The sequence below is a fragment of the Girardinichthys multiradiatus genome, chromosome 9 (genome assembly GCF_021462225.1).
Source record: "Girardinichthys multiradiatus isolate DD_20200921_A chromosome 9, DD_fGirMul_XY1, whole genome shotgun sequence".
NCBI classification, from domain to species: domain Eukaryota; kingdom Metazoa; phylum Chordata; class Actinopteri; order Cyprinodontiformes; family Goodeidae; genus Girardinichthys; species Girardinichthys multiradiatus.
Genome location: NC_061802.1, coordinates 46400345 through 46421099, shown reverse-complemented (window position 1 = coordinate 46421099; position 20755 = coordinate 46400345). Strand labels below are relative to the sequence as shown.

The following is a 20755-nucleotide window of genomic DNA, read 5'->3' as shown; positions in this document are numbered from 1 at the left end:
CGTTGAGAGACTCAAAACCCAACACTCTGGATGAGCTAAAGGCCGCTATCGAAGCATCCTGGGCCTCCATAAGACCTCAGCAGTGTCACAGGCTGATTGCCTCCATGCCACGCCGCATTGAAGCAGTCATTTCTGCAAAAGGATTCCCGACCAAGTATTGAGTGCATAACTGTACATGATTATTTGAAGGTTGACGTTTTTTGTATTAAAAACACTTTACTTTTATTGGTCGGATGAAATATGCTAATTTTGTGAGATAGGAATTTTGGGTTTTCATGAGCTGTATGCCAAAATCATCTGTATTACGACAATAAAAGACCTGAAATATTTCAGTTAGTGTGCAATGAATCTAAAATATATGAATATTAAATTTTCATCATTACATTATAGAAAATAATGAACTTTATCACAATATGCTAATTTTTTGAGAAGGACCGGTATAAATAAATCATGAGTTGAGGAGGCCACATTGCCACTGCATTAGTGAGACACATTTGCGCATCACAAACAGATTGAATTAAATTTCCATAAATAAAGACATTTTCACCTACACCTGGTGCCCTTATAGCAGTAGGAGTCCAGTCCAAAGCTCTGATTATATTCATAAATCGGCTCCTCGCTGCAAATGAAAGCCACAGTTTAGGGGAACTTTATATATCTGAACAACATACAGCTGAGGCCGACCCATATGGCTGGCATGGCTGGCTCAGGGATGACTGTTAAATACCCGAACTGTCAGTCAGCTCCCTCTGAGAAGCTCCAGTTGAAAAGACTGCAGAGTAGTGAGAACTGGAACTGGCACTGGAGACGCACAGTTCCTCCTGGTTTTCCTATGAGGCCAGCTCTGTACAGAGCTCCAAAATAACTGCCCTGGCCAATCTAAGCCGACTAACAAGACATGCATCATCATGTACCAGCAGATCAGTCCAATCTCTGATAAAAAAATAAAAAAAACGCTCCCTCCGACTTCTTCCATAGGTGATGTCCTCCAGCTGAGCCAAAGCTGCCATCATTCCACAATACTGCACAACTTTACGCAGCTATTTATTGAAATGGCTGATTGTCTCCAGCTTGTCCATTTTTAGAAATCATCAAACCTGACTTGTTTAGAATTATTTTGCTGATCCAACACCGGTTTCTTTTTCAGTGAGAATGAAAGTGCCCCTTATATTATTCACATGCATTTTATGCTCCTCAGCACACAGACCAATGTACAATTACATCTACAGGTGACAAAAACAGAGGAAGTTTCATAATTTACATAATTTTGAGGTATGTTATGTTATTGTATGAGGCTAAATGTCATAAAAACATCAGGTTTGATGCTCCATAAATTAAATAAAAGTGAATGGAGTCATATTTCTGTGTAATTAGGTGAGGTTTAGTTCTCTGTAGTTTATTGTCGATTGAAAAGGTTTGAGCGACCACCACACATTTTCACGGCAGGTCAAAAGTTTGCGTGGATTACCAACACTTTTACACAGCGTTAATTTTGGTACATGCCGAATTGTGCGTAAAACATTGTGCCGCAAGATTTTTGTGTGTAAGCACACTACGTCCATGAGGCCCCAGGACATGTATGTAGACACAGTACTGGGGTGCTCCCAGTACTCCGGTCAGATGACAAGGTGGTAAGCTGACAGGATGTTGGGAATATGCTGGAACAAGTCTCATCCATAACAGATCCAAATTAATAACTTGTAGGAGATATTCTGTTAGTTGTTAATATCCATTGCTGTGTTCCTCTATAACCAGCACTACTGCAGGCCAGGACATTTGGTTGATGGAAAAACAAATTTGCCTTTTTTTCCTATATTTTGTTCTCTTTGTTTCTGAACCTGCTCCACAGGGTTACATTGCTGAGCTGAATAACTCGGAGCTCAGCCACCTCACCCCCCCATCACTGGAGAACAAGAAGGATGTGCTGTTTGGCAACCTCCCAGAAATATATGAGTTTCACAACAAGTTGGTCAAATTTTTTATTGCCTTTGTTTTGCAATCTTCTGCTGTCAGTAGACATGGTTGTTAACACAGTAAATGACAGGCAAAACATTTGAAAACCATTTCTCTCTAAATGATCCTGAATTCAGAAAGACTTTAATTAACCCTTTCAGTAAATGTTGCTTTGCAGTCAGGATGCTTTTATCTGGGATTGTGTTAAGTTATGCTCATATTTTAATCACCGGTAATTTTAATATTCATGTCTATTGTGAAACCAATCCACTAACTGGAGACTTTTTAAACTTGATCAGCTCTTTTAACTTCACTCAGTTAGAACGTGGTTCATCTCATGAAAAGGGAGACATCCTGGACATGGTCTAAACCTTCGGCTTGAATGGACATGTAAATAAAACAAGTAACTCAGGTATTACTGATCATGTGTGCAGCTGTGAGCTCCCATCGTCTGATCAACCCACAGGCGTCAGAGCTTTTGGCTGTTTTTACAGGCTTTGGGCTTCCTCCTTTGGACTTTCACCAGAATGGAGATGTCATTGTGCTCCTGAATGATTTTAGCGCTGTTTGTATTCTTATTTTGGGTGATATTGCTCCTTTTTAAAACATGGACACTGTAAAGCAGTTATAGAGCAATAGCTTAATGATCAAACACGAGCACTTAGATGCACCTGCCAGCGTGCTGAAAGAAGGTGGAAGAATTACACAGCACTACTCGGAGTTTTTAACAATCTGCTTTTAACTGCACACTCCGGAGATTCTGGTGTTTAATTTGACAGCTGCTTTTGATACGGTGGACCATGATGTTTTACCATCACGTCTGGAGTAGTCTTTCGGTTTTAGGGGCACAGCCCTTAAATAGTTTCGCGCCTACCTGTCTGGCAGGAGTTTGTCTGTCAATCTGGGTCAGTTTCCCTCCTCTGAGACATCCTTTGAGTTGTGGGGTACCTCAAATCTTAGGACCTATTCTTTTCTCACTTTAAATACTTTCTTTGGGGTCAATTCATAGGAAATATGGTATATCTTTTCATAGTTTTGCAGATGATTTGCAAATGCATCTCCCGTTGAGAACAAGAGAATGCCAACCTTTACAGAATATGGTTAATTGGTCAAATGAAATTAAAAGATAAACTTCTAACATTTTAATAAAAATAAGACATAGGTGATTGCTTTTGGAAAAACTGATCTGCTTTCAGGAACCAGCAGTGCAATTGGTATTTTGAGTTCTTTTAATTATACTGCTGTGAAGAATCTTGGAGTCGTTATTGATAACTGTTTTTGATTGGATAAACAGGTCCGTGCAGTCTAGTTTTCATCATTTTAGGTTATTTAACAAAATCAAACCCTATTCAGAATCAGAATCAGAATCAGAAAAGCTTTATTGCCAAGTACGTTTTTGGACATACAAGGAATTTGTTTTGGCGTAGTCGGTGCAATACAATACAAATTAAACAGTATAAACATATCTACAATATAATATAAATATATGTGCACAGTTTTAAGTGAGTGAGAGTAAATATAGAGCAGTATAAGATGCAAGAGCAATATAACAGTGCAGGTGATCATTGTGCAAGTATGGCAGTGCAAGTAAAGCAGAAGTCCAAGCTGAGCGTTAATGTAACGCATAGAGTTACAGGTTACAAGTGTCCTGTCAGCAAGAAAAAGGGGGGGGGGGATGGAAAGGGAGAATGTCAGGGTGGTTTCCGGGCTTTGTTAACAAGGCTGGTGGCAGATGGGAAAAAACTGTTCTTGTGGCGTGAGGTTTTGGTCCGGATGGACCGCAGCCTCCTGCCAGAGGGGAGAGTCTCAAAGAGTCTGTGACCGGGGTGGGAGGGATCAGCCAGAATCTTCCCTGCCCGCTTCAGGGTCCTGGAGGTGTACAGTTCCTGGAGCGACAGTAGACTGCAGCCAATCACCTTCTCAGCAGACCGAATGAAACGCTGCAGCCTGCCCTTATCCTTGGCTGTAGCAGCGGCGTACCAGATGGTGATGGAGGAGGTGAGGATGGACTCAATGATGGCTGTGTAGAAGTACACCATCATAGTCTTTGGCAGGTTGAATTTCTTCAGCTGCCGCAGGAAGAACATCCTCTGCTGGGCTTTCTTGATGAGGGAGCTGATGTTTGGCTCCCACTTGAGATCCTGGGAGATGATGGTTCCCAGGAAGCGGAAAGATTCCACAGTGTCAATTGTGGAGTCACAGAGGGTGATGGGGGGCAGGTGGGGCTGGGTTCTGCCTGAAGTCCACAACCATCTCCACTGTCTTTAGAGCGTTGAGCTCAAGGTTGTTCTGGCTGCACCAGTCCAACAGATGGTTCACCTCCCATCTGTACGCGGACTCGTCACCATCATAGATGAGTCCGATCAGGGTGGTGTCATCCGCAAACTTCAGAAGCTTGACAGACTGGTGACTGGAGGTGCAGCTGTTGGTGTACAGGGAGAAGAGCAGAGGAGAGAGAACACAGCCTTGGGGGGAACCGGTGCTGATGGTCAGGGAGTCAGAGACGTGCTTCCCCAGCCTCACGCGCTGCTTCCTGTCAGACAGGAAGTCAGTGATCCACCTGCAGGTGGAGTCGGGCACACTCAGCTGGGAGAGCTTCTCCTGTAGCAGAACTGGGACGATGGTGTTGAAGGCAGAGCTGAAATCCACAAACAGGATCCTAGCATAGGTTCCTGTGGAGTCCAGGTGCCGGAGGATGAAGTGAAGGGCTAGGTTGACTGCATCGTCTACAGACCTGTTGGCTCTGTAGGCAAACTGCAGGGGGTCCAGGAGGGGGTCGGTGATGTCTTTTCGGTGTGAGAGCACAAGGCGCTCAAAGGACTTCATCACCACAGAGGTCAGGGCGACGGGTCTGAAGTCATTAAGCCCTGTGGTCCTTGGCCTCTTGGGAACAGGGACGATGGTGGAGGACTTGAAGCAGGCAGGCACATGACATGTCTCCAGTGAGGTGTTAAAAATGTCTGTGAAGACTGGAGACAGCTGATCAGCGCAGTGCTTCAGGCTGGCTGGTGAGACAGAATCCGGACCAGCAGCTTTCCGGGGGTTCTGTCTCCTGAAGAGTTTGTTTACGTCCCTCTCCTGGATGGAAAGAGCCGTCCTCGGCGTGGGTAGGGGGCTGGTGGGGGGGAACTTCAGGGTGGGGGTTGGAGGTGCCAAGGCCCCTCTTGAGGTTGGAGAGATGGGGGTGGTGGATTGTGGCTGCAGCTGTTGGGGGGTGTCGTGGGGGATGGTTGCAGGACTGTCCCTTTGTCTTTCAAAGCGGCAGTAGAACTCGTTCTATTTGCCTTCTAGTGGCCTTGACTGGGTGATACATGATTTTATTATTTCCAGACTGGACTGTTGCAACTTCCTTTATGCAGGGCTGGACAACTGCCTTCTATGTCGCCTGCAGCCCTTCTGCTAACGGGTAATAAGCGATGTGAGCATTTTACCCCCATATTGGCCTCCCTGCACTGGTTGCCTGTACGTTTCAGGATTGATTATAACATTTTAATTTTGTTTTTTAAGTGTTTAAACAGCCCCTCCTTAAATGCGCTGGGGCGGTTCGCAGCCAAGTGTGAAGTGGCTGGGATGAGGATCAGCTCCTCCAAGTCCGAGGCCATGGTTCTCGACCGGAAAAGGGTGGCTTATCCTCTTCAGGTTGAAGGGGAGTTCCTGCCTCAAGTGGAGGAGTTCAAGTATCTGGGGGTCTTGTTCACGAGTGAGGGAAGAATGGAGAGGGAGATCGACAGACTGATCGGTGCAGCTGCCGCAGTAATGGGGGCACTGTGCTGGTCCGTTGGGTTGAAGAGAGAGCTGAGACGAAAAGCAAAGCTCCCGATTTACCGGTCGGTCTACGGTAAATCGGTTTCTATCCTCACCTATGGCCATGAACTTTTGGTCTGGACCGAAAGAACGAGATCCAGGATATGAGCAGCTGAAATGAGCTTCCTCCATAGGGTGCCCGGGCACGGGCATTCCCTTAGAGATAGGGTGAGGAGCTCGGCCATCCGGGAGGGGCTCGGAGTAGAGCCACTGCTCCTCCACATCGAGAGGAGCCAGTTGAGGTGGCTCGGGCATCTATACCAGATGCCTCTTGGACGCCTTCCTTGGAAGATGTTCCAGGCACATCCCACCGGGAGGAGGCCCAGGGGACGGCCCAGGACACGCTGGAGGGACTATGTCTCTCGGCTGGCCTGGGAACGCCTTGGGCTCCCCCCGGAGGAGCTGGAGGAGGTGTCTGGAGAGAGGGACGTCTAGGGGTCCCTGCTGATTCTGCTACCCCCGCGACCCGGTCCCGGATAAAGCGGAAGACGACGACAAGTGTTTAAACAGTCAGACACTTCCTTACCTAACAGACCTTCTGCACCAGCAAGAAGAGGTTTAAAGTCAGAACTTCTATTGCTTTTAGATGTTGCTAGGACTCGTCTTGTGACCCGAGGAGACAGAGCCTTTTCTGTTGTTGCTCCTAAACTCTTGAACAATCTTCCTCTTGCAAAGGACCTTAAATAATTTTAAGTCCCTTTTAAAAACCCATGTATTTAACTTGGCTTTTAATTCCAGTTGAGCAGAAATATCAGGACATTTTTAATTATTTGACCTTTTTTTCTTACTATTTTTATTGTATTTAGCTGTTATTTTCTTCTTGGTGTTTTGTGGTATTGTTTGTGTTTTTGTCTTTCAGTTATTTTTATTTTAATATTTTTGTTTTCTTGTTATTTTTGGACCTGTACAGCACTTTGGTCACTTGGGTGTATTAAGTGCTCTATAAATAAAGGTTGACTGATTAACTGATTGGTTATGTTAATATTATTTAAATAACTATTCGGTTGTCCCCGGAATACCAGCCCAATATGGTGGCGGTATTAGGACAATAAATGAGAGAGTGATTCGAGCACTGGTATTATTGAACACCGAACTCCACACACAGAATAAATTCACAACAGCTTCTCTCCAACATATGAGAATTTATTAACAGAAACATTCAACTCCAAGTAAAACATGTTTCAATTAACAAATTCTTTACTAGGCTGGAACAATTCAACTAAAACTGCCAAGCAAAATAAAGGAATATAGAAAACCAATGAACTATGTACAAATAAAGAAACAAAGCAACCAATAAAAATGATGCAATGATATCACAGTTCACTGTGAAATTATCTTTAAGAACCAACGTTTATCTTTAGGGATTTAGAAATTAGATTAAATTAGCTTTACAGCTAATTAATAATAAACGTTGGTATGTCTTGAAATGACCAGTCACACAATGCAAAATCAGAAGAGTAGATAAAACATTATTTTCATGAAATAATATTTTAAAGACTTTTTGCTGAATTAGAAATCAACCTTTTTGGATAACTGATTCTATATGTTGTTTAATTTGCCATTGCTATTTTTGTAAAATAATATTTGAGGAAATATTATTTGTTGGATTATAAACCAATAATGTTTTTAACGTTTTATCTAACCATCACATGCAGTAATGTTCAAATAAAATGGCAGAGAGGAACGTCTATGGACCAAATGTTGACGAGTCTGATGTAAACATTTGACCTGCATGGCACTAGCATTAGCTTTTAGAGGTTTTAGCTAACAAAGGAAAGCTTATAGCTTGTTCCCAATTTTTTTAAAGTCAAACATGCACATTTAACTACCATTAATATACATATTTATGTGTGTGTGAGCGCTGGCGGTGTGTTTTGGACAATCTGTTTTCAAAACCACCCAATGAATAAAGTTTGTCAAAACTTTACAACACAACTTTGAACAAAAACCTCTAGCCTCTTTACATTAGCCGAGCAGATAGCCTGCTAGAACTCAAAATAGATTAACCTTTAGAACCAGACACAAGGCAAAACATCATGAAATGAACAATATTAAGTTGTTTCATCCTAAACTAATGTTCTCTGCCCAAACACCACCTCTTATTTAGACTGTTTTAAAGAAGGAGGATGGGAGGTCCAACGCTGGCCCCCCCACCAACGCTGGATTAGATTGTAAAGTTTGCCCAGTCAAGCCACATGGTGGGCACAAAGAAAGGAACGTAGCAGCACCTCTCAGTAGCCATTATGGGGGATTGCTCCCACTACCTGGACTGGCACGTTAGAAGATGCGCGAAATGCAATTCCTGTCGTCTCCTCTCAAGCAGGGAGGAAGGAAGCTGCAACACTTAACGTAATTGGAGACAACGTATTTTCGGGGACATCTCTGGCTCATATTGCTTTTCTGCAAAAACTTAGAAACTAAAGTTATATACCAGTTGTCTTAATTCCCCTTTTGCGTGATCACTGGGTGCACGAACAGCAGATCATATGTAACTTTGTAGTTGTTTTCGATTAACAGATAGGCTAACATCAGATCGTAGTCAACTCTGGATTCAAGTTTGAACAATTAGTCCAGTTTGCCAGCAAGTCTGACATTCAGTTTTGCACACTGGCTCTCATTTAGCTGCTAGGCAGCAGGATAGAGAATAAGGTAGAGCCGGGAAAGTTTTTTTTTTTTTTTTTTTTGTCGGTGGCTGCATGACATCTCAGGGATTCCAGCTGTGGCTCCTCATTCCTAGGCTTGACTAAGAGTAGGTTAGAACTGTATTTAAAGATGCAGAGTTTCCTACCAGCATCTTGTTTGTGTACAGTTCAGAGTCCCTGTTTTTTTCCATGGCTGGATCACAACAATGTTTACAGTTTTCAGCCCTGTCCATGATTTCTGTAATTATCTCATATGTGCTGGATTTTAACTTCCTTACTGAAGGTTGTCAGATGTTGCCTTCTTAATGCTCAAAGTTTATCCTAGTTTGCTGGCTTCTGTTTTTCACCTGTTTTGGGAACTACGTTATGCTGACTTATCCTTGCAGGGCAGCCTGGTCACTATCTCCAATGTTTATTAGGCAAGAATGTGGGTCCACTATTGACAGATCAACTGTCCATTACAGGACAACACAGAGACACAAAAGAAACAAACATGCATGCACTCACTCCTAAGGACAATTTAGAGTGACCAACTGGCTAACTTTAATGGTTTTGGACTTTGGGAGGAAACCGGAGTACCCGGAAGGAACCCAGCCTTTCTTCAAAAATCTTGTCTCTTCAAATGTTTTAATGTTTAGTATTTTAATATTTATTTCATATCAAGCAAAAAAAATATTAATTCTAGGTATGGACTGCCATTTTGTATACGATTTTCATACTGGAACAGACAGCATTTTAATAGGTAGTGAATTGAGCAAGCAGCAAAGAAAATAAAAATAGATTACGTCTGTTCATTTTTTCTAAACTTTTATAAATCATGAGACACCATGCACGGCCAGGACAAAGTAATGAATGCTAAGATGCAACAGGGTTCAGTTTAAGTGAGTTAAACCAAAACCTGTACATGTCCATTTAGGCATTACCACTGTTCAGGGTTTTCATCCAGAATACTTTTATACTTTCAATATCAGAAAGTTAAATAGTCTTGAAAACAATATTCTATGCCAACATAGATAGTGAGCAAACAGCACTTTTTCTTGCATATTTGATGTGCACTGACTATGTTTGTACTGTTTGATGAAGTGATCCAAATAACAACATGCCATAAGTACTAAGAAGAAGTAGTTGTGTCTGCTACTTAAGAAGTGAATCTATAGCTGTGGTGCCATGTTGAACCTGGAATTTTAATTCTTAGGTGTTGACAAACTGTTTTACTTTCTTCAAGATCTCTAACAATTTATTCTAAAGTGTTTGCAGTTCTGTGTCTAAGTGACCAGGGTTTAGGCATTATCATTCATAATGAATGATGATGCTTACAACAACACTGAGAGATAAAATCCATTCCGAGAACTTCTTTTAATTGATGGCTTATCAAACTGATAAGTAAATCCTAGCAACCTGAGTTTAAAACTCCTAAACCTTTTTCTTAACCATACAAATATGACTCTGAAGGGCAGCATATTTACCCATGAATATCTGACTGATTAGGGCCTCTGGAATAGCAAGAATGTTTAATTGGCATGAGTCTATATTTAGTTTGGCCATGTGTTATCTGCAGGACGTTCCTCATGGAGCTGGAGAACTGTGCGGAGAACCCAGAGCTGGTTGGAACCTGTTTTCTGAAGAGGGTGAGTAGGTAAACAAAAGCAAACACTGCAGTGATAGATCCTGTATGGGAGATTCAGTTACATTCAGAAGCACAAACTGAAACCAGCCAAACAAGTTCCACTTACTTACAAACTAGGATTCCTCAGAACAGTGCCAATTCGTAGAGCTATATTGCTTTCTTTGCTATCTATAAAGGTTAATGTTCTGCACCAGAAATTGTAAAGGTGTGCTCTTTGTTTTGAGGAACAGGGCCTTTGGAAGATATTTTGATTAGGAAGAATTGAACTGATAACAGGTGAAGAAAGTAAAACTTCAGAAAAGGGGCAGTTGCAGTTTAAGGAACTGTCATCTGGTCCCACAGTACTACTATTCACAAGGACATGTCTGTGTTGTCAGAAAGAAGAACTTCAGGTGTATGAGAAGTACTGTCAGAATAAGCCCCGCTCTGAGGTTGTGTGGCGACAGTGTGGAGACAGCCTCTTCTTCCAGGTAAAACATGGACACATTGGGGTTTATAAAGACCTGGAATAAGGTGTTGGGATTAAGATTAACATGTCAAGCATTTAAGAACAACCTAATTTCTGTGTCCTTTATGAAACATATTTTTAAACACAAGTTTGTCCTTTGCTAATGAAAAACCTTTGATCTTTGGGACAACAGGAGTGCCAGAAGAAACTGGACCACAAACTGTCCCTGGATGCCTACCTGCTGAAGCCTGTTCAGAGGATCACCAAATATCAGCTTATGCTTAAGGTGCACACAGTCAAAATGTCAGCAATACAATAATTTAGTCCTTTTTAGACAATAGGGCACTTCATCTCACCAACTTTGGTTAAATAAATAGCTAAGTTTGATTTGGCTTAAAAAACACATTCAAATTGTTGATAATGGCTTTTATACATTTTATGCCCTTGCCTTTGAACATATCCTTTGGTATTCGGTTGACAGTTTATGGCAGCTGAGACAGTAGAGCGTACAAAGAGACATACTCAGCAAGCTTTTAGAAAAACTCAGTTACAACATCTGCTTGGCCATTTTAAGTTGGTAACAAGTTGCCATCAAACCACAACCTTATTGAGCAATGCACTAAAGGGGTCCTTGTTTTTAACGACATTTTCTAGTGATGTACAGTTTTCACCAACAAATGGACACTGACAATGAAACACAGCTGGATAACACAGTATGGATTTCAACAGGAGAATTGCACAAAGAGTTTTGATCCAGTGGAGTTTCCTGAGTTATCAAAAATATTAGCTTCATCTAAACCATCAACTTGTATGTTAGACCCAATCCCAACCAAATTATTTAAGGAAGTGTTCCCTTTGATTACCAGCCCCATTCTAAATATGATTAATCTATCTAATAGTTGCTAATCAAATGTGTGAGCATTTACACAGTAATGATCTGAAGAGTTTCAGTCAGTTTTCAGAGCTCATCACAGCACTGAAACAGCTCTGCTGAAAGTCATTAATGATATTCTTATGGCCTCAGACAATAAACTTGTGTCTGTACTAGTTCTGTTAGATCTCAGTGCTGCGTTTGATACAGTCAATCACAATATTCTCTGAGAAAGGCTGGAACATGCTGTAGGGATCAAGGGAACAGCACTAGGGTGGTTTAAATCTTATTTGTCTGACAGATTCCAGTTTGTTCAGGTAAATGATAAATCATCTTTAAACTCCAGGGTTAACAGTGCAGTACCACAGGGTTCAGTGCTTGGGCCAATTATCTTTACTATATATATGCTTCCAATAGGTAAAATTATCAGGCAGCATGGGATACATTTTCACTGTTATGCTGATGATACTCAGCTTTATTGTTCTATAAATCCTGATGAGCCCAACCAGTTAGACTACAAGCGTGTCTTGAATTCAGATAAGATTAAAATAAACCGCTTATTCAATCAATTAATGTAGACAGCATTAAATTGACCTCCGGAAATAAAGTAAAAAGCCTTGGTGTTATTTTTGACCAGGACATGTCATTTAAATCCCATATTAAACAGGTTTCTAGGATTTCCTTCCTTCACCTCTGGAATATTGCCAAAATTAGAAATATCCTGTCCAGGAGTGATGCTGAAAACTACTCCATCCATTTGTTACTTCAAGGCTGGACTATTGTAATTCTTTACTATCAGGATGTCCACAAAATGCAGTTAAAAGCCTTCAGCTGATCCAAAATGCTGCAGCAAGAGTTCTGATGAAAATTAAAAAGAGAGATTATATTTCTCCTATTTTAGCTTCCCTTCATTGGCTCCCTGTTAAATCCAGAATAGAATTTAAATTTCTCCTCCTCACATATAAAGCTAATGATTTAGCTCCATCATACATCGGAGATCTGATTGTTCCATACGTTCCTAACAGAGCACTTCGTTCTCAGACTGCAGGTTTACTGGTGGTTTCTAGAGTCTCTAGAAGTAGAATGGGAGGCAGATCCTTTATTATCAGGCTCGTCTTCTGTGGAACCAGCTCCCAGTTTTAGTCCGTGAGGCAGACACCCTGTCTACTTTTAAGGCTAGGCTTAAAACTTTCCTTTTTCATAAAGCTTATAGTTAGAGTGGCTTAGGTTATCCTGAAACTATCTCTGTAGTTATGCTGCTATAGGTTTAGGCTGCTGGAGGATATAATGACCACTTTCACTCTCTCTGCTACATTCTCATACTACTCTCCAATTTTGTGTTATTTGATGTTATTTCAGCTTTTAACTTTGTTCTCGCTCTGTTTTTTCTCTTTCCAGAAGCTACGTTTCACCTGGCTCTGTGTTTAGCTGTGGCACCTTCCTGGAGGGGGACATCGGCAGAGCTGCTGCTGCCAACAACTTATTGCTCACCTTCTAAAGATGATCCACTTGGCCCTGTCTTTCAGTGTTTAACCCTGTCTCTCCTAGACATAGCTACTGACTGAGCTTCTACTGTGACTAACTATATGCATTGTCTTTCATACTCTAGACTTGAAAACTGGCTCAGAGTTAATCTGTTTTTCCTTCCTAGATGAAGCCACTAAAGGAGCTACATCCATTAACGTTTCACTTTTCTTTCCCATAGAAAGTACTCCTGGATCAGTGGTTCTGTGTTCTTTTTCTGTCTCTGCTCTGTTCTCTTAAACCCCAGTAGGTCATGGCAGATGGCCGCCCACACTGAGCCTGGTTCTGCTGGAGGTTTCTTCCTGTTAAAAGGGAGTTTTCTTCTCCACTGTTGCTACATGCATGCTCAGTATGAGGGATTGCTTCAAAGTCAATGCAAGCGACTGTCCACTGTCGCTACATGCTCATCTGGGAGGAGTGAATGCTGCAAGTCACTGACTCGAAGCAATTTGCTGGGTTTCCTTAAATAGAATTTTTTTTTTTTACCAATTTGAGTAATAAACTGAATCAAACTGCAAGGTGTACTGTAAACTGCCTTGAGCAAGTGGTGACCCCCTAAGCTGTGATGGTTACTGCTGTGGATGTTGAAGTTGAAGCAAACGCACATTTTTGCTACTCATAAGATGAGTAAAATGCCATATTCTGCTTGCATCACCTTTAAATAGCTGTGTGACTTGCCAGTACAGAGACAATGCGTAGAGTCGGATTTCAAACTACTTTAGCTTACAGAAACAGCTGTGCTGACTCATGCCCTATATGACATCACAAGAGACATGCTGCCTGGAAACTTGAAAATTTCAGGGGGTCAGTGATTGCAGCACCTTGGAAAGTCTCTCCTTACTTGAGGTAAAAACAAGAAGGTTGGAACTGTTACACTAAACTGCTGAAGTCCATAGTTTATTCACCCAAAGTAAAACCACTGATTAAATGAAACTGTTTTAAGGCCCGATGTACCAAATCAAACTAACAAAGTTCTGTTATTTTCTGACTTCATCTCTTCCTTCCTGTCTAACAGGAGATGTTAAAATGTAGTAAGGGTGAGGGGATGGCTGAGCTGGAAGAGGCTTTAGCTACCATGCTGAACATCATCAAGTCTGTCAATGACTCCATGCACCAGATAGCCATCACTGGGTTTGACGTGAGTAACATGTGATGGATGGAAGGAAGGATGGATGGATGGATGTGTGCATGTTGTTTCTCAACAAGGGTTTATTTTAAAAAATATATTTTTTGGGTCAACTGATAAATAATAAATGATAAGAAGCTTTAGACTTATATAGTTGGTTTATTTCTTCCATAATTCCTCAAGTTACACTGGATCCATAAGCAGGAAAAGTTTAAATTATTATTTTACATTTATGTTTTTCACCAATCTGCATCTGGTCAGAGTTACTTCTTTACAACTGCATGATTAATTCACACTGACTACGAAACACTGATTAACACACTTATTTTTATTTTAATATCATCAGATGAACTCATATCAGATAACTACAGAAAATATTTTTAGTAAAACAAATGTATTCATTAGAATAAAAAAACTGACCATCAGTCACGAATTACAGAGAATTGATACACTGAGTGTCTAATCATAAGCACATATTTACATAAAGCAGAGGATGCAGAGACAGTAGAGCAGACAATGGCAGGATCATAGAGCCTCTGCATCCAAACCTGGAACTGTGGTCTCTCCTTCTGCAGAGCCGTCTGCATAAAATGATGAAATATTTAAATTAAAAAGTTCATACTCTACTAAGTTAGGTTTACATGAAAAGACTTGTGTATTTTTTTATGCACAGGGAAAATTTAAAGTGCTCTGATCATCAGCACTGCATTAAAACATTTGTCTTACAGAACTGTGGTTGAATAGATAATAATTAAAGCCAACAGTAACTTAAAATGTCACAAAAATCCCCCCAAAAAATTCTGTTTTATTTTGTGGTACTTACGGTTATTCACCACATACCTACTAAACAATTCATATTCACTTTCAGCCACCACAAACAGTTAACAGGCAGCAGTTAGTGGGGAAGTCCCAGTCCAACTGCCTGGTTAGCTTAGCTTAGCAGCCAGACCAGCCTGTAAGCGGAGCTCCGCTGTTCCAAAAACATTTAAATGTAGGCTCATTCTGGATGAACTGACTGCACAGATGAGGTTTTGAGGTCTACTTTCTCACTTAAAAACATCTTAGAACTACTTTTTTGTGACAAATTAATGGTATAAAAATGATTTGTATATTTGTATAGTAACCTCCGCCACTATTGCAGCTGCTGGTACCAAGCCTCGCTGCACACAGCTCTGCACCTTTAACAAATTCTGGGAAAAGCTGAAGAGACCAAATCTAGAGTAGGACCATTTACCCGTGAAAGTAAAGTGAAATTACCCAGGTAAATTTGCATCGAAAGGCTTTGCAATAGGGTTTTAATGTAGGGATTTAATGGATACATCGTTTGTATTTCTGTACTTACATTTAATCACAAATGTACAAAACCACAATTGAATCTTTAAAAAACGGATTAAGCTGAAATGGAAAAGCAATTAAAAAAAATCGAAGTATACCCAAATAACCATACAAGGGTACAAAACAACAGAACCTATAAAAATGAAAGGGTATGTTCTTTCTTTTTCTTATGACTGGATTTGAGATGCATTAATTAGTCACTAGAGATTGGTGACTTCCTCTGGTAAAGGTTCACCACTGTTCCATGTTTGTGGATAGTGGCTTTCACTGGAGTTTACGGAAGTCCCAAAGATTTGATATTACTTTTTAACCCTTGGTTTTTCAATTTTTCCTCTGTTTCTTTATAGTGGGGCATGAGGTAAAATCATGCTGTCATTAGGCCTTTGTGTTGCTGTGAACTGAACTCAGTTGTCCAATAAATATGGTTAATCACAATAAATTGGTGATCTAACCAGGGGGATTTTCATACAGTACTAAATTTGTTTTGATAGCTTTTTCAAATGAAATCATCATATGAAAACTGTTCTTTTGTATCTATATGGGTTATCTTTGTCTGATGGTGAAGCATTTAAGTGGATGAACGGTAAACAGCAGGAATCTATAATAGACTTTTTGACAGCACTGCATGACCCATTTGTATTAGGATTGGAATACATGTTTTAGATTTAGATGCCCCAACAAAGCCCAGTAATCACTGGGGTAGAGATGGGATACATTTTGTGAGTTGATCACAGCCTTAATACAGAGACACACAGACAAGTCACACCTAATGAAAATTTAGAGTCGACAGTCAGATTTTTAGACTGCTGGAGGAAGCTAGAACCTGGTGATAAGACACAAAAGCACAGGGTGAACACTGCGAACTCCACACAGCAAAGTTTAAGATGAGACTGAAGCACCAGTGCTAACCACCAATGACATTGCTGCCCCTGTCTTACAGCAATTAAGCTGGAAGGAGATTATAAAAATACATTTATGATCCTGCAGACCAAAAAAACTGTTGTACGTTTGACATCCTGCTTGCCAATGTTTACAGGGAAACCTGAGTGAACTGGGGAAGCTGCTGATGCAGGGATCCTTTAACGTGTGGACTGACCATAAGAAAGGCCATAGCAAGGTACATCTAAACCTCACAGTTTTTAAATGTTCCTCTTTTATTAGAACATGAATGATAAAATACTGTCAGTCTTCCAATAACCAGTAAGCATGAAGGGACAAATTATGAGATGTTTTGTCTATTCCTGGCCTTTTTCATTTCTTGTGTTGTTGCATTTTAATTATCTTTAACATTTTTTTCTTTGGTATTAAGCATTACAAAGAATTCTTCTTTTAGCAAATAAGGTGAAGTTCTTTCAGTTGAGGAAAATACATGAAATTCAAAGTGACTAAGACTTTCAGAAATTGCATTGACATTTCAGTGATCGTGCTTGTTTCTTTAAAGTCTGGCATGACTACAGAATTCAGTGTAGGACTGATTTAGTGCAGGAAGAGAAAGTGTATCACTTCTAATCTAATTCCCAAGAGGTAAACAAAGCAAATCAGAGTTGAAGATGTTCAACATTTTACTGTGAACGTTGTAACAAAGTTATGTTTACTGTTGAATGATTTGCATAGAGACTGATGGTGGAAACAATATAATGAGAGAAAAATGTTTCCCTGCCTCTTCTCTAAAACAGCAATGTAAAAATGTTTGTTTCATGAAAAACAAACTTACAAATGATGATGGTAAAATATAGTGAAACACCTTATTTAAAAAGAGCATTTGTGCTGTGCAGATTGTCTGATATGGTCTTCCCTATGCTAGTAACATTGGAAATTTAGTTGATAATTGGATCTACACAGTAACAAAGTGACTAAAAGATTTCTGGATTTCAGGTGAAGGATCTGGCCAGGTTCAAGCCCATGCAGAGGCACCTCTTTCTGTATGATAAGATGCTGCTGTTCTGTAAGAAACGGGAGGAGACCACAGAGGGACACGAGAAGACTCCATCCTACAGCTTTAAGCACTCACTAAAGGTCAGAGGCAGAGAGTTCATGTGTTTGATTGGCTCTGAAAGCCATTTATCTTCTTTCAGTGGTAGACCTAATTAGTGTGTTCTGGAAATATATAATCCCACTGTTGTATGAAGGTCCGCAGCAATGACTGCTAAATGATAAGCTACAATAACTGCTAATTACAGTTCTTCTGTTCAGGCTGACTGGTGTAATGCTGAACTTTAAACAGCTGTCACATGACATTACAATAAAAAACTGTAATATGCAAGTTAGCAAAAAACCATGGAATGTGCAAGGAACTGCATAGGCATGGGGCTGAGTTAATAGACATGGACATTTGTTTTGGGCATGAGATGGAAATCTCAGAGTGGGTGGCTCAGCCAAGGGTGATTGAGAATGCCCTGCCAATAGTTCTGTTGGACTTCTAGATCCAATTCAATCAAGAAGAGGGACACAAATAGCTTGAGAAATACCAAAGACTTAGACACAGATACGCTGTGGAGAGTCAAGGCCTTAGTGTTTCTAGTGGTCATCAAAGCTTCCAGGAATGTGACCCCCAGACTGGGAGATTGGCTCCTCCAGGTTCCAGAAACAATCACTGAGATGGCTCTACAGAGCCTGTGAACCTCTAGCTGAATTGGACAAGTCTAAAGTGAGGGTGAGGAGTTGAAGATATAAATTAACTTCAGAGTCTGTATTAAAAGCAATTATGTTTAGAAATGTGTTTGCTGTGGTATAAAAGATTAGCCAGTGTTTGGCCTTGTCCATCTATTCCGCCACTATCTGCACCCAACATGACTGACGGAATCCTGCAGAAGGCAGTTGAAGCCATCACGTTTCTAACCTTAATTGTTTTGTGGAAAAAGAGAGGACAGTAATTAGATCTCTAGCAGAGTGTAGAAAAACGAACAGGTCTCAACATGTTTGTGACTGATGCTTCTCACTATGACTAGTTTAACTTAATTATAGCTCACATATCTTTCATCTTGTTCATTGTTTCTCTAGATGAGTGCGGTCGGGATAACAGAAAATGTTAAAGGTGACAATAAAAAATTTGAGGTGTGGTACAATGGCAGAGAAGAAGTCTACATTATCCAGGTATGTTGTTTTACAGTTAGACAAATGTTTGCTTTGGACTTGAATGAATGAATGGATCATTTTTATTTCAGACAATCCAGTAAAATTATAAATTTAACACATTTAAAAAAGCATTATGTACAATTAATAATATGTATTATATTATAGGTATAATTTAGTGATTAATTTTGAAAAGGGGTATGAAGAAGTGAAACTTATTTAATCATACCCTTCCTCCTTTCTATAGTCCTTAACACCAACAATCTTTCCGATTCCTCCTTATTTATAGGTTCATACTATTCCGAAGTCCATTAAGTGAGCAAATAAATTAATTTACTGTCCATAAACATATATATACACATCCACATGTACCTACACACATCTCCGTTCATATACTTATAACATATAGCCCATAGAGCACAGGACCACAACCATTGCTAAAGTATGTACACCCATGTACAGTGACTAAGAGAACCCTTTGACATTCAATGCCCTTCTTCCATCTCATATCTTTTTAAGAAAACCAGTTTGAGCCTTTTCCTAAACAGCCTCGTACTTGAACATTGCTTTCATTCAGCACTGTTTGTTCCATACTTTCACACCACTTATTTAAATGCACATTCTTTTCATGTTTGTTCGAGCACATTAGATTTTAAAACGTAGGTTATCCCTGTAATTATGCCCTCCTTTTCTCTCAACAAAAAGTTTTTCTACGCTGTCCAGTAGCTGTCTATTTGTAGCTTTATACATTATTTGTGAGTAATGGATTAATGTGGTCATGATAGCCAGCCCTATGAACTATCCTAATGGCCCTATTCTGCACAGTGCATAGCAGTTTGAGTGTTGTCCTGTAGGTGTTACCCCACATTTCTACACAATAGCTCAGGTATGGTAAAATCAGAGAACAGTAGAGAATATGTATTGCTTTATGATTTCAAGAATGCTTTGCTTTACTAAGAATCGTGATGCTTCTAGATAGTTTAGTCTGAACCCATGCAATGTGAGGCGTCCAGCAGATTTTGTAGTCAATAATCAAACTTAAGAATTTACACCATCAATTATGACTTTAATTTCCAATAACAAGAACTTTGAAATTTGTTTAGGTCAAACCAGTTTTTTAGTTTATTCATCTCTGGTGTGATATCATCCAAGAGCGGCTGTAAGCTCTCACCTGTACAGAAAATATTTATATATATATAAAGTATAATCTGCAAACGTAACATTTTTGATGTCTGTGTAACTAAATTAAAAAGGTTTGAATTACATTTACCTGCTAAATTCACCCCCTTAGTAGAGATATTTAAATAGCCTTATATAATTTTAGCTTTAGTATGATCTCAGACATCTCTCCTGCTAAGCAAATGTAGGAAAATCTGTCAAAGATAAGTAATTAGAAGTTTTGGAAATTATAAATATCTACATTTATTTTGTTTTCAGAGTAATATTAATGATATTATGCAGATCCAATAAATCTAAATTAATTTGAAGGCTTTTTGCACATCTTAATCAGAGGTGCCAATACATTTCTTCACATCTGTAAAATGTATTTGTGAAGTTGGGGCTTCATGTCTGCTTTTAATTCTTTTCATTTTATTTATATAGTGTCAGCAGGAGGTTTTGCAGAGTACTATACAAAAAGTGAACATAAGCCCAGGTTGTTTTTCAGTCCAAGTAATTCTAAGTCAATCCAATTAAAACTAAACCACTTCATAACCTCATGTAGTTCAGTATATTCAGTTTGAATTCTGTACATGTAAGGATGGATGTTGACAGAGGTGCAGGTTCAGCAGGAAAAGAATAGCCAGATAATAACAATATTAATTTATTGAATTAGTAATAGTTGGAATGTGGTATTTTTTTGTATGTTTTATAATTAATCATTAATATTTTCAATATAGTCTTAACTAGTGTAAACCTATGCCAGCTGTGGTTACTTGTGGTTTTTATTTACAACTGAAGTAATTTCTGTCAAATGTTCTGTAAATAGCTGTAATAATGTCACCTACTGAGCCCAGTTAAACTACATTTTTACATTGTGTTTAACATTTTCAAACAAGGCGAGCAAATCCCACTGACTATATCCAAACCAATTTAAAGTCGTTTAGAAACACTGTCAGCCTACATTCTCCACAACACTGAAAAAACCCTGGGCTATAAAAACTGTTTTATTCAACTATTTCATTATGGAGTCAACAAGAAAAACTGAATAATGAACATTTTTAATTACAATCTCATGAGTGACAACTGCAGCTATGCCCTATGGCTGCTTGCACACAGAGTTTTTGCATTTAATAATAAGCAATAAGCCCGTATGTATTATTCTAATTCACCCTAATAAGTATAAACCAGTTAG

General features: G+C 39.7%; 1 protein-coding gene across 7 annotated transcripts in view; it reads left to right on the top strand.

The window, feature by feature from the left end:
• The window catches only part of mcf2l2 (MCF.2 cell line derived transforming sequence-like 2), a 176052-nt gene that overhangs the window by 92487 nt on the left and 62810 nt on the right, over positions 1 to 20755 (top strand). For all 7 annotated transcript variants that reach the window (XM_047374354.1, XM_047374353.1, XM_047374350.1 and 4 more), the window contains 8 exons: positions 1850 to 1965; positions 9958 to 10027; positions 10404 to 10496; positions 10668 to 10760; positions 13885 to 14007; positions 16367 to 16447; positions 17206 to 17346; positions 18331 to 18423. In XM_047374354.1, coding sequence (XP_047230310.1) covers positions 1850 to 1965; positions 9958 to 10027; positions 10404 to 10496; positions 10668 to 10760; positions 13885 to 14007; positions 16367 to 16447; positions 17206 to 17346; positions 18331 to 18423 — 810 coding nt within the window. The remainder of the gene's footprint in view (positions 1 to 1849; positions 1966 to 9957; positions 10028 to 10403; positions 10497 to 10667; positions 10761 to 13884; positions 14008 to 16366; positions 16448 to 17205; positions 17347 to 18330; positions 18424 to 20755) is intronic.